The 18394-nt window shown below is 39.0% G+C and overlaps 1 protein-coding gene across 2 annotated transcripts in view; it reads right to left on the bottom strand.

The window, feature by feature from the left end:
• LOC130912490 (kazrin-like) overlaps positions 1–18394 on the bottom strand; it is a 230061-nt gene that overhangs the window by 108096 nt on the left and 103571 nt on the right. For both annotated transcript variants that reach the window (XM_057830614.1, XM_057830615.1), the window contains exon 3: positions 18062–18251. In XM_057830614.1, the coding sequence (XP_057686597.1) occupies positions 18062–18251 (190 nt within the window). The remainder of the gene's footprint in view (positions 1–18061; positions 18252–18394) is intronic.

Below are 18394 nucleotides of genomic sequence, written 5' to 3'. Positions count from 1 at the left end.
AGGTGAACTGTATTAGTGCTTTGGGAGTTCAATCATTTACTCTCATTTTTCACATTTCATTTTTTTTTGTATTTTATTTCATAAATAAATATTGAACCAATAATAAATTATACACAGGGTGAGTGAAAAATAGCTCCCTCTTTTTAATTACCAATTTAATTCATTTCTGAACAATAATTCTTATAAGAAATGAACTTAAGAAAATGTATTGGATGGTTTATTTGATTCAAAATCCAATATGGGCACCAGTATTAGCCACCAGTTTCTCAAGCCGCCTGGGAACCACAATTTACTGATTTCACAAGGAACTCTTGTTGGCTTTTAAATTTAAAAGACACTCCACATTTTTAAAACTCATTGCAGATTTGAAAAACTGGTGGGAACACAGACTACACAATTATCTTTGCCAATTATCCAAGCCTCCAGTTTTTGCTGTCACCGTGTAAAGGCGAGGCCATTCCGCAAAACAATCATTTAGTCTTGGTGTCGCAGCATCACCATTTAAACGGCCCCCTCAGTCTCACAGGAGAATTTCAACAGAAGGATCCAAAACCCAAAGCCTGCAACAAACCTCCACAACCTCTGGGGGAATTTTAACCTTTTTTACCATTTTTTCAGCGCTCTATGCTCGCCAAACATCTCCAGGACCTCCGAGGGGATATTCAGCATTGCTCTTAACCATTTCTACCCACTTTGAGAGCACTCAAAGCCCGCTACAAACCTCCAACACCTCACGAGGAGTTTCAACAACTTTTACCCACAAATGGAGCACTCTATCCCCTCCAACATATCCTGGACCTCCGGGTTAATTTTCAGTGGTATTTTTCACCATTTTTACCAAAGTTAAAAGCACCTAAAGCCTGCTACAAACCTTCAATATCTCTGGGGAAATTTTAACTCCTTTTTTACCCGCAAATGAAGTATCCTATCCCCGCTAGATGCTCTCTTCGCTTGCGAGTGCACCTACATGGCATCCAGCAGGTGTACCAAGTTCCCCACGCTTCACGCAAGTACTGTAATTAAACCCTACTTCGCGGTTTTTCACATTTCGCGGGGAGTTCTGGTCCCCATTAACGGCGAAGAAAGAGGGATCACCTGCATCTGGCAGCAAAGCTAGCCCCGCAATAGAATCCTTCTGCTTTGGAGCCCACAATCAAGGGCTTCAGTCCTTGCTGTCCTGCTTCACCATCGCCATCAGAACATGAGGCCAATCCACAACACAATAATTGTGGATTGGTGTCACATGATGACAGTGTAAATGGCCCCCAGTACTTAGCAAATATTACTGGAGCAGCATTAGTCCCATCAAACACATGTACGGCACATGAGTTGTCAAATCAAGTGTGCGTTGTATGGGCCTCCCAGAAATGGGACAGAGGACAGAAATAGATGAAAGCTCACATATATTCAATCCGGTATGACAACAAATGAAAAATGAACAACAGAAATATCATTTTGTTATTTCTGCAGTAGGCATTGGAGACCACTGAAAGAAAGATCATAGTTTTTATAATTGGAACATTTTAAAAGTTGTCCATCATGCAGGAAAAAGTAAATCCTTGGGTTATCGAAGTTTTATTTGTAAATTCAGAAGTCACATTGCCTAGTTATATTCAGAGTTACACAGAATAATAAATGTCTTGACATTTATGCAGCGCTTCAGTTGCATACTGTTTCTGTATGTCACAGCGACACTGGCATTAAAATGGGATTCTAATTCAATGAAACCTCTACTGCCAAACATTCGTTCTGCCAGAGTTGGTTGACCTCTTCTTTGAAACAAACAAAAAATGATGAGTACTCCATTTCAGTGCGAATCTGTCAATATCATAATGCCCATAATAACTATAATGACAATTGAGACATTCTTAACTTGAAATTAACCTGAGTTTGTAATCTATGTGCTTTGTGATTTGATTGCAATCGCTTTTAGAAGTCAAACCGTTCTACAAACAGATGATTTCAAATCAGTAAAAACATTATGTTGCACTTCCTTTTTCTCATTTTAGTTAAAGTGATATTGTTGGATAATAGCCAAATTTACAAATTCCTCATTTAAATATATTAGTCTCTTTGACTTTTAAGGTTTGATAAGTCAGAATTTACCCACAAGTTGCTAAGTAGTAAGACAGTATTTTTCCACTGAATACTTACGCTTACCCAAGAAATTAGAATGCAAACTAATTTGCATTTTTAACTTTGTACCACATTATTAAAAAGTAGGTACAAGTGTTGTTCTTGGCAGCCCTTTTAATTTTCGTGTTAGTCTTAGTTTTTTGGACGATAATATTAATTCGTATTAGTCATGTTTTAGTCATCTTAACATGTGTTTTTCTTTGTCTAAGTTGTTGTTGACGAAGATTCAAGACTAATTTCATCTAGTTTTAGTTTACATTTACGAAAAATGTTTTCGTCTGTAAAATTAACAAATTTTACTTCAAAAATAAATAAATAAATAAAGGTATCCAACTATTTCGATTGACAGATGAGCACATATTGTAGCTTCTCCAAGGACAACGTCAACTTGGTGATAACACTCAGCAGGAAAACAGTACATTATTTTCAATTAATTATACCGTATTTTTCGGACTATACGTCGCACCCGAGTATTAGTCGCATGAGCAAAAAAAAGCCGCTACTTTTTTACTTCACTTTAAATCCTGCAGCTAAAAGTCCAGTGCGGCTTATTTGTTAATTTATTCGGGTTATTAGGTAACACTTTTTTTGACAGCGGTGTCATAAGACCATCATAATTATGACATGACACTATCATGGGCATTACTGAATGCTTATGACAGATGTCATTAGGTGTCATCCAGCAAATTATGTCACTAACTCTATTTGTGTCCAGCTCGGATCTTTCACGTCCATTCAAAAGTGAGATCATTTGCCGGATAACACTAAATGACATCAGTTATAAGCATTCATTAATGCCCATGACAGTGTCATGTCATAATTATTGTCTAATGACAGTCTTATGGCACCACTGTCAAACAGTGTTACCAAATACCATAACTAGCAACTAATGAAACAACTGGAACAGTAACTGAAGAAATAATAAGCACAGAAAATCAATTTTGTTTGTTATTTATATCTGTAGCACTGCAATGCATGCTAGAAACATGTTGGACAACACAGTGTTGACAGCAGGTGGCAGCAGAGGCTGACCGTCTCCCCCAAAGGAGCAGTGATGGCCAAATGAAGCTTCTTGAAGCAATGAAGCTTTGCAGCCAATTGTTTCAAAGCTTAATGGTGGTTCATTTGGTCTTATGAAAGTCGTATGATGCCACTGTGAAATAAAGTGTTACAGGTTAATATCTTTTGGTGTAAATATCCTTTAATACAATGAGGACAGCTGTAGCTTATAGCCCACGCGGCTTATCTTTGAACAAATGTTATTTTCGTGTCAAATTTGGTGTTTAGCGGCTTATAGTCAGGTGCGACTTATAGTGCGAAAATTCCGGTACATTTAGTGTGTGATGATCACTCAGCACAGACTTTAAAGGCTGCACAAACCTTAAAGGCTAAAGAAACATTGTATATTCTCTCTGGCTAAGATAAGAAAACAATACTTACGGTGTGTACAAGCCTGCATGGAGACTGGAGACGACACACTGGTGAGTCGGTAAGTGACACAACGAGACACTGCTAGGATGCAGGCTAACTGCACGTTAAAATGTCACACATTGTGAACATGTGACGAGAACTACTACAGGTTTACATCTCGTTCTCGTCAGACGAAAACTGGCATTCATCTCGTTAAGTTTTAGTCTCCCAAAACACGTTTTTAGCTCGTTATTGTCTCGTCATCATCATGAAAAAAAGCGTTTGTTGACTAAATATTTTCGCTATTGTCATTGTTGACAAAAACTAGTAGGTACTCTTACTTGAGTAGAATTTTTGGCTGCTCTCCAGTACATTTAATGAGTGCATGTCATCATTATGGCTATGTCTACAGTAGGACGGATAATGGCCTAAAACATGTAATTAGTTAGACTATAAGGCATGTCGGCTACACAAATGTACCTCTTATGCGGAGATTTTACTACACGGGGTAGGGGGCCATGTAATTTGATAAACTACGGACCTACCGCCTAGTATAGCCGGGGTATCCATATAATAATCTGATACAAAGGAAGTGAGGTCATGGAGTGCACCATCGCCATTTTTTTGTGTGGCATTGTAAACAATGGAGGCGAATGGTACAGACGTGGCTTTCCTGCTCTTTTTACAACAGAAAGAGCTTGTAAAAATTACGCTTGAATATATCTGGAGAAGACATCGAACAATGCCGAAAGATAAGCTAACGGTTCAGGGGTGACCAGCGTGGGCGATGACGTCACACACGACACTGCTCCTTTTTGCGCATGCGTAGTCTGCGCAAATACAGGCGTCCTGTGCAGAAGCGGGGAGTTTATAAACGCACCTTAAACGTAGTGTGGACAGTTATAAAATATTGTCTGAATTACAAGGCAAAATATGATCCTGGTGTGTAGACGTAACCTAACTTTACAGCATACTCAGCTAGACCATCTGCTTCTGCATGAGAGTGCTTCACTCTTCAGAAAATACATGCTGGAAGACAGAGTGATCAACATTTACATTTTGGAGAGCCACTCAAACTGAATTTTCCAAAACATCCGACAGGCTTGATATATAAAAATTCACTGGTGTTTTGCTAAAGTTAGGAAAATGATTTTAATATATAAATGTGACTTTGAAAATAGGCCCAGTGGATGACTAATATTTTTCTTAACATAGTATAAGTATATAAGTATAAGATCATGGGTGTGGAAAAACTGCTGTGAAAAACCCAAAAAGCGGTGCACACCAAAAGTTATAGTTTTAGGTTGTAAATCTAAAGGACAAAGTTCTGTCTCTCATCTCTCCCTCCAATGATTCCTAAATTGACACTAAAGCAAAATAAATTCCCTATAAAGCATATGGTGTGTTCACACTCTACCATGATTTCTAATCAACATACATTACAGCAGGGGTCCCGGCCCGCCTCCACGAACATATATATATATGTGTGTGTGTGTGTACAGTGGGGAGAACAAGTATTTGATACACTTACAATGGGAAAACCCATTGACAGTGTATCAAATACTTGTTCTCCCCACTGTATATATACATTTTTTTTTCTTTTCCTCAAGTGTTATTCATTTGCTGGCTTTTTTCTGTGAAGAACTCAGAGAGGGTTATTTAGTTATTATCTATTTAATTAATAGTGTTATTATATTATATTATATTATTTACTTTTGTTCCGTGAAGAATCCAGAAAGAGTTATTTGATTGTGGCTTTCTGAAAAACAATAATTTTTTACATTTTGGCACTCCTGCAATTGTCACACCTTTTCTGTTACAAACTGACCCCGGTCCCTCATCAGAGAAGGGAAAAGTTATTTGGCCCTCACAGGAAAAAGTTTGGGGACCCCTGCATTACAGGAAACTAATTACAACTTTCATTCACATGATAAGGTTTTTGACTGGTCTAATCGATAACAACTCCAATTTGAAATACAACCTCTGGTGGGTGGCAATTCTTTCTTAATGCAAGAATCATTACAAAATTAACTGTGCCAGAAGATGTTTTACATTAAGTCAGTCAAACGACACTCTGACGTGTCTCTGCTTTGATGAATACCACTAGCCAGATGAACAGTAACCGTCAAAAAAAAATGTTTCTTAATCCTGCCATGAACAGAAAAACCAGAAAAGGGCAACACCTTTTATTTGCCTTGTTTCGCATAGTGAAGTGGATTTCCAGTGCACAGATTCAGACGTTATACTGTTTTAAAATCTTGAGCGAATTTGCCCATTATCCAAGACTGCGGTTCTTTTATGCTTCCCAAAGTGAAAACAACTTTAGAAAGTCTTCATAGAGGTACAAAGGAATGGTATGTAACAAAATGTCACCAGGAAATGCTGTTCAAGCAAACCTGGCATCTAAATTAAACAAATCGCACTACTCAGGAAATCTGACAGGCAATTATGAATAAATGCAAGCAGTAGGGTGAAATGACAGGAGAACATAACGTTCATTAATCTATAATGTTTCAGCATTGCAAAATACCCCAAGTGAACAAAAATATTGGGACACCAGACTAACCTACTCCTTATATAGCAGCCTTTCCTGAATATAGGTGTCATACCTGTTTCAAAATAAATCGGTATGCCCTCTTTATCTAAATAATACCCCCCCAAAAAAAGCAAAACAAATCTTGATTGTAGCAGGTAATAGACATCGTGTGTTGTACAAACAAAAAAACAGTATACCATATTTGTGTATTGAGTATTTTTTTTAAAAACACAACACTTCTCTTGTTATAATAAGATTTCACTTACCGGTAATTACTATTGCTAAATGTTCAATATCTATTTCATAGTTTATTTAAGGAGGATATCATGGTCTATCCCAATCCTTGATTGGTTAATTAATTTAATGAGGTGACAATTTTAAGGCTCACATGGTGAATATTGAATAAATGATGTCTGGAGTTTAGAGATGAGCAGAATTTCTAGTTCCCATTGAGGGTTCCATCAAGTCTAAGATGTGTTGATCTAATGGAGTTATTATTCAAAACAATTTTCAAGGAGACAGCCTCCTTGCTTAACAATGATATCGAAAGTTAATATTCAATGTCAGGAAGACTTCATGAGCAGAAATACAGGACAGTACTCTTAGTAACATTTAAATATTCGAATCTTGCTTCTCGTTAATTATGCATGTACACAGTAATCCCCTGTGCTAAATAATATAATGGGGCTAATTCAGATCTGATCTTCTGCCTAACACTGTTATGAAGATAAATATTACAGATGTAGATTCTCAAGTACAATGAGTAACTCAACACAAGCCTGTTCGGGGGGGGGGGGGGGGGGGGGGGCAATCGGGTATGTTGTCCCGGGCCTCAGGGACCATAAGGGCCCCTGAATGACCCTTATTTTACTTTACATTCACATATTTCTTTTTTATTTATCGATATATAATTAAAAACTTTAACATATTAAATATTTCAAATACATATATATATATATATATATATATTTTTTGTACAACACGCCCCCCCCACCCCCTCTGTCTTAGCAGAGAATGGTTTGACCCCGCTCTGGCGCACTCAAGGCTACAATACGTACAGTACATAGTAGCCTATTGAGCTGCGGTATGACAAGACATGCTGCTCGCGTTGAGCCGAGGAGAGAGAAGGTGATGGGAGATCAGGGATATATGTTAGTCTGTGAAGAGCAGTTGCGCGAGAATGAATAGACTCGGGGCCGGTGGCTGGATTTATCTTGGGTTTACAACCCACTGTGTATTATATGAAACGCTAATACAAAGCACACTGTTACACACGTAGCACACTGCTACGCCTTTTCTTGTCTTTGCCATATGCCGTTATATTTCTTTGCCATATGCCGTTATATTTCTACCTCTATTCTGAGCAAGCCAACCAATCAGAGAGCTTGTGGATTCCGCTAGCTCTCTGATTGGTTGGCTTCGTGACACGTTAGTAGCGTGTGCACAACTGAGCGTGCAGAGAAAAACTGACGAGCGCAGAAATTTAGCAAGAGCAGGACATGTGCTAAAAATGCTCGCTCAGAATAGAGGCAGCAATATAACGCCTTATTGCCAGTGACTGTAGCTGGAGGAGAGTGAGCCTTCAGTAAAATGAAAATAATAATTTAGAAAAAAAAAAAAAAAACTACCTACGCTCCACTATATCACAGGGCAGGCTTAAAGGGCAACTGAAGGGCTTTTCAGATTTCGCTCTTAAGTGTTTTACTCAGTTGAATTGTATTAAATGCGTCATTCGCTCTCTCAAAAAGTCACATAAAAATAATAATAATAATAATTGACCGCGTAGTTTTTGAGTTATGACCATAGCAACACCATAGCAACACCATAGCAACGAGGGACGCGCCGTCCTGCCGACCCCTACCTCATGACGTAACTTCCGGGAAGCCTCGCCACCACTCTGAACACGGAAATATAGCACCACGCTATCCTCGCCATATATTGCAAACATTTTCTGGGTTTTACTCGCGGCATTCGTCATGCCATCTCGATGTGTAGCGATAAATTACTCACAGGAAGACTCGAGACTCTAGGAGTGGTCAAAAAAAAACTTCAGCAAAGGTTTGGACCATTTTTGTTAGCATGCATACAGGTCCGCAATCGGCTCATTGTTTTCATCATTTCAGCCACGACAGCTTTGAAAACCTACAACAATGCAACCTTGGTTTAACAAAGACGTAAGTAGAACATTAATGGCTTTTTTGGATAAATGAGGGGGACGCCTACTGCCTGTTTGTTGAAGTGTGACATTTTTTTTTTTTTGCTGTTGGCCTGTCATAAGTAGATAGGTTGGCTGACATGTCGTCTACTCATGTGATTTTATTACTATATCAATAGGTGTTATGTAAATTCAAATATCCCCAGCACCAAATAGGTCCTCGGCTCATTGTTTTTTGGCCTGTCACAGGATAGATATAAAGCCTATAACAACAAAACAATCCACCTGTCAGGCCCTAATGTATCAAATACATCTCAATAAAACAATAACTTGTTATACTTCAACATCAAGGTCTGCCTATTTGAAGAGGGAACAATAGCATCAAATAGATGCTGCTATGACTGGGGCATTATTATTTGATCACCAAGAAATTATTATTAAATTAAAATTAGGATTCATCCAATATTTTCATGCTGCTGTGATTTTTTTTTTTCTCCAGGAAGCCAAACATAAAAAATTAAGTGGCGGAAACCCTCAACACGATGAAAAAAGCGTTGCAAGTCAGTTGCCACCCAGTTTCCCAAAATCAAGAGAGAGTGGGTCGAGTCATATGATGACCCAAGTGATGTGTCCAGCGATGTCGACTGAAGAGATCCTATGAAGCCTGCCAGATGCTGGATTTCTTCGTCTGCGACTTCAGATGACGATGACTTAGGAGAAATAAATGTAGCAAATTTTGATGACATGTTACGTGCCAAAGATGGCTCGCGAAAGGCGTAACATAAAACAATCCACACAAATGGACAAGTGGACACAAATTTATTTACACAATAATCAAACTCGCAATGAATATGTACAAAATGCCGAGGAAGCGTGACTTCAGGGTAAGCCCAGGCCAAAACAACAAACAAAAGCAACTACACTTAAACCCCACCCGCTAACTAAGCCCTGATCATGTAAAAGGAACAAAGAAAAGACAGCTTCTAACCTAACTTCCTACTCTATACAAAACAGGAGAAAACGGGTTGAACAGAAATGGCGACTTACCCTTACTTGCTTCAGTGCTCTTATTTACAGTGGTGAACAAAAACGATCCAATAACGAATAAACACAAAAGATCTCACCAAAAAAGCGGGAGTGTATCAAACTAGCGATCAAAGTGCAAACGAGCGTGAATGGCGAGCAAACAGCTAGCGAGGAGGAACGCGACAGAATACTGCCAAATTGCGACCTCCTAGAACGTTGACAGCGGCAGGTTTATGAAGCTTGGCGCCTTTTTCTTGGCCAATCAGCTGCGGCGACGTCGTTGGTCCGTCCTGCGTCGATCAGCTTCCGTCACAGTGGGAGGGGAAGCAGCCAGCTGGTGGAGGCGACGATCAGCTGACTGGAAAAATCTCAGAAATTAACTGTTAAACGGCCAGGGGCCGTCATATGACATGAAATCATAGACTAGTCATATATACAGTACACATTTTTTAAAAGAAAAATCTAGTTACCTTCATATTTTAATGATAATGCATTATCTTTGAATAGAGATCACTTCATGCTACAGAAAAGAGTAAATACATATTTCCCACTGCCATTATCATTTTTCAATGTTGTGCTAGTCCGTTGCTATCCTAACTTTGTGTTGCTTACTAAAATTATGCTCTTTGATGTGTGCCATTGTGTGCTTGGTATAACTTATATGTTGTGTCACAATCTGACAACGAAAGCTAATGCTGATTCAACATAAATCTGGTATCATTTATTATTGTGGCCTATTGAATATTTTTTCAGAATGTAATATAATTACAATAAAATGTGTCAATGTTGTTAACAATTTATGGTTTTATTTTTTTAATGTAATTCATGCCCCTGTCAGTGCTTCAGCCTCCTCAAGTTTGGCTCTCACGTCTGGGATCTCCTGATGACACAGGCATACTCTTGGAAGGGTAATTACTTGACGGTTTACAGCAACACCTGGAAAATAAAATGGTTTTGTCATTTATTTTGAAATATCAATAACATATCATTCATTTAGCCACATTTGGGCTAGCTTTATCATATTTAGATCGGTAGGAGCTGTCCCATTACCTAATATCCAGTTTTAGCTATGTGTAGAGGATGGAAAAATATACAACCATGTAATCGCATTCTCTCTAATAAAAAAATCACGATGCTGGACTTACCACTCACTCTCCCGTTCGTGAAGTGTCGAGCTGTCAATTGGCGTCATGACGCCATCTGCTGTGTCAAGTAAATCGCCGTCATCTGACGCCTCAGGTTCAAACATGTAGGGATTAATTGTAGTTCATCTTTCCTGGGAGCCTTTGCCATCGGTAGCGTCACGAAAGAGCGATCCTGAATGGTTACCTTTGGTGGAAATATCACTGACATCGTTGTTGCTGCTATGCTAGCTGTGGGTAGTCTTCTGTTGCCTACGTCACACTTCCGGGTTTGCGAAGGGACCATTAACGGAGTGCAAAAAACCTAAAAAAAACCCGCAAATTATCCTTACAATTATGTGTTGATAATGTCATGGTTGTTTTGGCGAACTCGTCCAAAGTTTATATTCATAAAATTATACCAAAATCCGGAAAGGTCTTCAGTTGCCCTTTAATAACCTAGCCATGCTCTCCATTAAGTGTGAGCTTGCTCAAAAACTGGATTTCACTGATATTATATATTTATATATTATATATTATATACTGTTTGAGGGCTTGATAACCCCAGGGATGTGGAGGGGCAGGATGTTTAGTTATACTGTTTTGTTGCTTAGCAGGCAGGCATAGCACTCTCAGTTGTATTGTAGCCTACATGGGACAATAGATGGAAATTGTTTATATTGTGTCAAATCACATTACGGTCTGTTAAATATGTCCATTTCAAATAATTTGAAAATTTACACCGTCATTGCTTGCAAAGCATTAAAAGTACTGCGTATGTTGTCGTGACAAGCAGGTGGCAGGGGTGGGGGGGGGCCTATAATGGTCCATTGTCCCCGGGTCCCTGCAAGTCTATTGACAGCCCTGACTAAACAGATGTTTAACCTAGAGAACCAGCACACTGAATTCAGAAATTTGTTTATAAATGAAATTCATATTTATATGGCCTTTACAAAACCTGGCAGATTCTTAAAGTGCTTTACAATAACATTGATGGGAAAAAATAAGACAAAAAAAACAATGCATCACGCTAAAAGTCATTACAACAATTAAAAAATAAAACCCTAAAAACCAGGCTACCCTAGTAAGACACAAAAGCGACTTTCAAAAGTGGGTCTTTAACCTAGATTTAAAAAGGCAAAACGTAGATGATACTTTCTGAAAAAGTGTGTAAAGACTGAGTACTGTAGTGCACAATTTTGGAGATTATCATTATCAGCCGTGTTTTACCATATCTGTTCCTTTTTTGGAGTTGTGAGGGGTGTGTGAATAAAATGAGGCCCACTGATACACTTGGCCCTTTGCATGACCCCGTCCCCACCCCCCTTTACCCACTAAATAAAAACTTCTGCCCCTTTGCTTGCATCAGCAGTTAATCGTTGCAATAGCGAGTTACATTTACTAGGCCCATTTTTACCATAGCAGCATGCAGTAGGCAAGCTAGCTATACTTGAAAAATGCATCTTTCGCTGGACGCAACAATTTAAAGAATAGCTAGTGTTGTTATTTAAATTCCAAAATGTTAAAGGGATCCACGGATAGAAAGACTTGTAGTTCTTAAAAGATAAATGTCATTAAGAGTTAAAATAATTTGATTTTGAAACCCCTCTTGATGTTTTCATTTTTATAAAATTTGTAAACTCAGTTTGACTAGTGGGTCGCCATTGTTGTTGACGTCGCAGGGCGATGACGTCACATGGTTACGTTGCTGGGCTTCCAGAGTATGACTCAAGCGACGTAAACATGTCATCTGTTCAACCCTTTCAATTTGAACCCGAGAGGAACATTAATGAGCATGACAACACTGTTCATATTTCACAAAACGAGCAGCAAAAGCAAAATGAACAGGAAAGACGAGATGAGACAACACGAGAGTAGCAAAAAAAAAAAAAAAAAAAAATTACTGGCAAAATGCCCTACAAGAGGCGAATTTGAGACCCAAAGTTCTAACGCGCGCTTTCAGCTTGTTTTGTTTAGATGCATACAGACAAAACATACTAAAGATGTCTTAAGAAAATACTTAAACGTAGCAATATCAAATAAGGGTGCTTTAAATTATACTTTACTATCTAGTACTTATAGTACTTTACACACAAAGTACTAAAGATTAGACAGACTGTGTGCAACTCCAGATTAACAAATGTTACACTAAATGCCTCCCAAAATGTCCCCCACGTCAATCTTAGACAGTTTAGCCTCTTGGACTATGCCACTTTAACACAAATTGTGTCGAAATTAAAGCCCACAACATGCTGCCTTGACATCCTTCCTTCAAACTTTTTCAAAACTGTTTTTCATTGCATAGCCCCAGACATACTTCAGATTATAAATACTTCTCTCCAAACAGGAGAGTTTCCTCAGACTTTAAAAACTGCAGTAATAAAACCTCTCCTAAAAAAACCTAATCTGGATGCCTCAACCATTAGTAATTACAGGCCACTATCAAATCTGACATTCCTGGGGAAAATTATCGAAAGGGTTGTGTTTGAACAGATCCAGACTTTTATGATGCAAAAGAATCTTTTTAACTCATTTCAGTCTGGATTTCGGCCACAACACAGCACCGAGACAGTGCTTATCAAAGTCCTAAATGATATTCGTCGGAATATCGATGCAGGCAAATTATCTGTTCTGCTACTATTGGATCTCAGCGCCGCATTTGACACGGTTGATCACAACATACTACTCAGCAGATTGGAACAGTGGGTAGGGCTTACTGACACTATTCTTCAGTGGTTCACATCCTATTTACATGATAGGGATTTCTTTGTGTCAATCGGAAACTATCAGTCAGAACGAACCAAATTCACGTGTGGAGTCCCTCAAGGGTCAATTCTTGGACCACTCTTATTTAACATCTATATGCTTCCGTTAGCTCAGATAATGGAACAGTATGACATCTCCTATCACGCATATGCAGATGACACACAATTGTACATTTCTGTGTTGCCACATGATTATAGTCCCTTAGTCTCCCTGAGTAAATGCATTCATCAAATCAATGAATGGATGTGCCAGAATTTTCTCCAGTTAAACGTGGAGAAGACAGAGGTGATCATTTTTGGGCCAAAAAAGGAAAGGTCAAAGATAAGCAGCCAACTTAGCACAATGTCACTTACAGCTACAAATCAAGTCAGAAACCTTGGCGTAATTATTGACTCAGACCTAAAATTTGATAGCCATCTAAAGTCCGTCACTAAATCCGCTTATTACCACCTAAAAAATATAACCAGAATTAAGGGGCTTCTGACTCAACAAGACATGGAAAAACTTATGCATGCATTCATTTTCAGCAGATTGGACTATTGCAACGGTATATTTACAGGTCTTGATAAAAAATCAGTCAGGAAGCTGCAGCTAGTACAGAATGCTGCAGCCAGAGTCCTCACAAATACAAGGAAGCTGGACCACATTACACCGGTTTTGAAATCGCTACATTGGCTTCCAGTGAGTCAAAGGATAGACTATAAAATACTACTGCTCGTCTACAAAACACTTAATGGCCTTGGACCAAAATACATGCTTGACTTGTTAGATTCCTATGAGACATCTAGACCCCTAAGGTTGTCTGGAACCGGTCTTCTGCATGTTCCAAGAGCAAGAACCAAGCAGGGTAAGGCAGCATTTAGTTATTATGCTCCTCACCTCTGGAACAAGCTACCCGAACGTTTGAAGTATGCTCAAACTGTTAGCTCTTTTAAATCAGGGCTAAAAACGCTTTTGTTTAGCACTGCATATCCATAACTGTCTATATATTTCAATCTACCTGCTTTCTATTCCTCTTGTGCTTATCTCCATTGCTGATTTCAATTATTATTAGTAGTAGTAGTTTTTGTTTTATTTTTATTTTTGTTTTATTTTTATGTATTTATTTTTATTCTGTGATTAAATGTGATCTTTTGTCTTGGTTTTATGTTGTGTTGATTTAAATGTGATTTTTATGATCTTCATGTGATGTAAAGCACTTTGAATTGCCTTGTGTTGAATTGTGCTATATAAATAAATTTGCCTTGCCTTGCCTAAATATGCTATGGGACTAATATGGTCAACAGATCAATAATCTGCTTTAAAGCTACTACAAGAAAACCCAAAGCTTAAAACTATGACAGGGAAACATATGCAAAAAGTATTTTGAGGCAATGAAAAGGTAATAAAAGACTCAATAAAAACACAAATAGTAAGTACTCGCCGCTTTTAACCGATGAGCGCATGTGTTGGACGCCTCACCGCGTAGAAGGAATTGTAGTAACCCAGTAGTATTCGTCGAGTGACAGTGACAATCTACATCACCACCCCGAGCATCCATTGGGCGCGTAAAACATGGCGCCCCCCGTATGTCAAAACATGAAGTAAATATTATAGATTTTCAAATCACCGCAATATTTTATGTGTTTCTAATAACATATTTTAGTAAAACAGAACAATTGTGGCCTAATAGAGCCTACAAGTCTAAATCTGAGGTTCCCTTTAAGTACTTTGCAGTATTCAGACTACAATAACATGTAGAAAGGCAAAGCATGGTGAGCTGTGAGTTACAGGAAGCATTTGCTCAAACATGTTATGTAATATTAGCAGGGGTTAAAGTGGGCCGGAATGGTCCATTATGCTGCACTAGTAAAAGATTTAGGGCTGGAACGATCCGGTACAGTGCTTTGATCCTGAAACTATAACGGTAACTGTCAAAACCCCATGTTAAAAAACCTGCCAGGCTGCCACACACGCATCTCCTAAAGTCAGATTTACATACTCAAATGGTAACAAGAAGTCAAATAAAGTGCTTGTGTAGCATAATCCATTTCCACAGATATTTATTATTAATTTATTCCACAGAGTTCTGTCCACCAGCGCCGTCTATGTAGTGTATCTAATGAGTCCCCTCGATGTACTCAGTTGTCTGCTCAATTGGCCGACAGATTGGCATGTGATCAGTTGGGATAGTTCGGTAAACACTGACCAAATGCATGTGAGACCTGTTGTCTTTCATTAGGTATAACGGTGCGAAAAATAGTTTTCTTTGCATCACCCCCTCACACACACACATCCACACACCCCGGCCCCAAAAAAGAAAAAAAGATCCGACTCCGTGGCAACTGCTACATGTCATGTTCAAGTTCCGGCAAGACATTCTAGCCACTTTCAAGCCACAGGCGAAATTATCTACGCCACCTTGTTCACAATAACCTTGGTTATACACGATTACATTTACAATTGTCTAAAGCCTTCATTTTGACAGGAAATTTAAAAGATTGGCTATGAAAAACAATATTCTTTACTTTGTATAAGCCATGCCAGTCACTACCACTTATGAATTTCCAACACAATGGCGTGAATGTAAAATTGATGGAAATTGCAAGAGAAGCACTGCTCATAAAAATTATCTTCATTTGATCAGACAGGCTAATTACTGTGACTGCAGTAATAACAATGAACAATCATGTTATACTTTTTGTACGACGGCAGGGAATTGCAGCATAAGTCAAAACAGCAGTGTACTTTTTATGCCATAATTAAAGATAATAACATAATATGGTGATAAATGCAAAAGCTAATAATTATCTTGAACCGTGTAAGTATACACAGATGCGGGGATGCAGTTTGTATTGATATTTTGTACCAAGTGGAACAATAGTGTCCTTTAGATATAAGCAATTTAATTGCAGTAAGATATCCAGCTAGTGAGGTTACTGCTGCTTCTGTTGTTGTGGTGGCGGGTAGCACAAGCAACTGCTCTTCCCTCAGGACTCGCACTATGCCGGCTGTGCAATGAACCGGCGACCCTTAGCACACACTTCCCTTCCAAATGTAGCCACTGATGATAAATTACCTAACCCACCTAGACCCTGCCATTACTCGTATACACCTCAGGTGGTAAAGGACAGCGCCAGCGAGGGGGTGGGGGGGGTGATAAAGGCAGGAAGTAAAAATAAATGCACCTTACAAAAAGCTGGCTAGCAGGGCTGAGACTCACAATTACATTAATAATTGATTAAAGTGTTGATTACTTTTGTAATTAATCCATGAATCGGATAGGGGATAAATGCTTTAATTTTAATCCTGTTATTCAAAAATAGTATATTATTTGAAATTGATAGTGCGGAAAACACTCGATTCGCTTTGATTTACTGTTTTGGTCAGTAACGTATCTAAATAACTGAATAAATGTTGATCATTGTTTACTCAAATGTCTTGAATGTCTTGTTGATTTCACAAAGATAATTTGCTTTCATGGGGAACGACAGAAACTTGAAAATATTTCATACTGAGACTGAGATTCCAAGGATTAAGAAATTAAGTTATCCAATGCCTTTATAGGATTAATCAAATTAGTTTATCAATTTAATATTGGATTAGTTTTCAATTCATTAATTAACCGTTGCACCACAAGTGAAAAGGTACAAAGGTCACATGACAGCAGAAACATCTATAAATGATGTTAAAACTGGGATCTATGAAGCACCTTCTTCAGGACCCAAGGTCTACAAAGATCTGCTTTAAAAAAAAAAACACAATTTTTGCCATGAAAACAAGTCAAAAGAGGTAAGGTACAGTTATTACAAGGAGTCCTCCACAAATTCACAACATTGAACATGAACCTTGTGGGCAACATTTTATCTAAGCACCCAAGCAGAACTGTATGGGGAACCAAGACATCAGCACTCTCAGAGGAACACTTGTCGTCCTTCACTTCTATGGTAACACTACGAGTGCCATCGCGTATGGGAGTTGATGGAAACATTGCAAGGCAACATATAAAAATAAAAGTAACATAAGAACCCAAAGCAATAGCCATGTAGTGGAATTTGAAAGTAACCAGCTGTGCCATGCCCCCGTGTTCAACATTTCCTTACAAGATAGATCCACAGCGACATTACTTTTTGTCACAACTCAGGGAGTGCATAGCAAGGTCTCTTTCCTTGTGAATGTAAAAGAGGAAGTAGTGCAGATTTCTTTGGAATGGGTGTAGCTTGACCTCCGAGGCGTCTCAAATATGTTAGTAGGGAGGGAACAGAACACACAGACAGCTGGTTGGAGCAGCTGACTGCTATGGAAACGGCAAGAGTAAGAACATTTGTGTGTGCCTAGATTTGAAAAGATGTGGTAACCCGTGCATGCTTATGTCACCAACCATGTGTAAATAGGCACATCTGTCAGCCTTCCAACTTGGGTATATGATGGTAGGAATGAGCCTAGAACAACTCATATATATGTCTATAAACACATAGACTCGGGAAAACAACATTCTAAATAGCTGATAACTATTCAACATCTCTCGGTAACAGTAACCCACAGCAACCCTAAAGCCACCCCCCTGTTTAGGACACACAGATCCATTAGCCAGTGGAGGACAAAATGAATGGACTGACAGGCCCGAGTGCAGGAGACAAAAAAGAGGCTGTAACTTTACCCACTCAAGCCTGACCAAAGTGCAGCACAACCCCCTCTTAAAGGTCCAAAAGGTTAATTATTCAACATAGGGAGGGAGGCAGGGCACGGGTGAGAGTGGACACAAACAGAGTGAAACGGCACTTCTTTCATTCTGACTCACTCACATTGACTGTTTTTTCCAGTTAGCAGCACGTGGTCTGTGTCAGATTGTTCACAACTGCATCCGATTGCATCTCCTCATGCTTGCAACTTCTCGGCACACACTTCCACACGCAGACTGTTGTGTCTTACCGTTGTGGTTGTGCTGCACGGTCTCAAGCATGTTGCCGGAAAGGTCAGCAGCCCCCAGCTCGGTCAGTCTGCGACTGGTAGCGCTCAGTTCCGAGCGCAAATTGGTCACCTCCTGGCTTGCCGACTGAATGGCCCCGTCTATGCGCTGAGCCAGCTGCTTGTTGTCATCCATCATTTTTAGAATTTTCGCCTGTGGATAGGGGTATCCGGTAAAGATGTCATTCTGACAAGTTATGCATTTCCATAGCAAAGGCGTCCACAAATAAATCCCTCTTTTGGTAAAAACGAAACCAAGTTAAATCCTCGTAGCAGTTTGTCCTTTCGCTTGCAGAG

This window comes from Corythoichthys intestinalis, chromosome 2, assembly GCF_030265065.1.
Source record: "Corythoichthys intestinalis isolate RoL2023-P3 chromosome 2, ASM3026506v1, whole genome shotgun sequence".
NCBI lineage: Eukaryota > Metazoa > Chordata > Actinopteri > Syngnathiformes > Syngnathidae > Corythoichthys > Corythoichthys intestinalis.
This window is presented reverse-complemented; position numbering and strand designations above follow the sequence as displayed.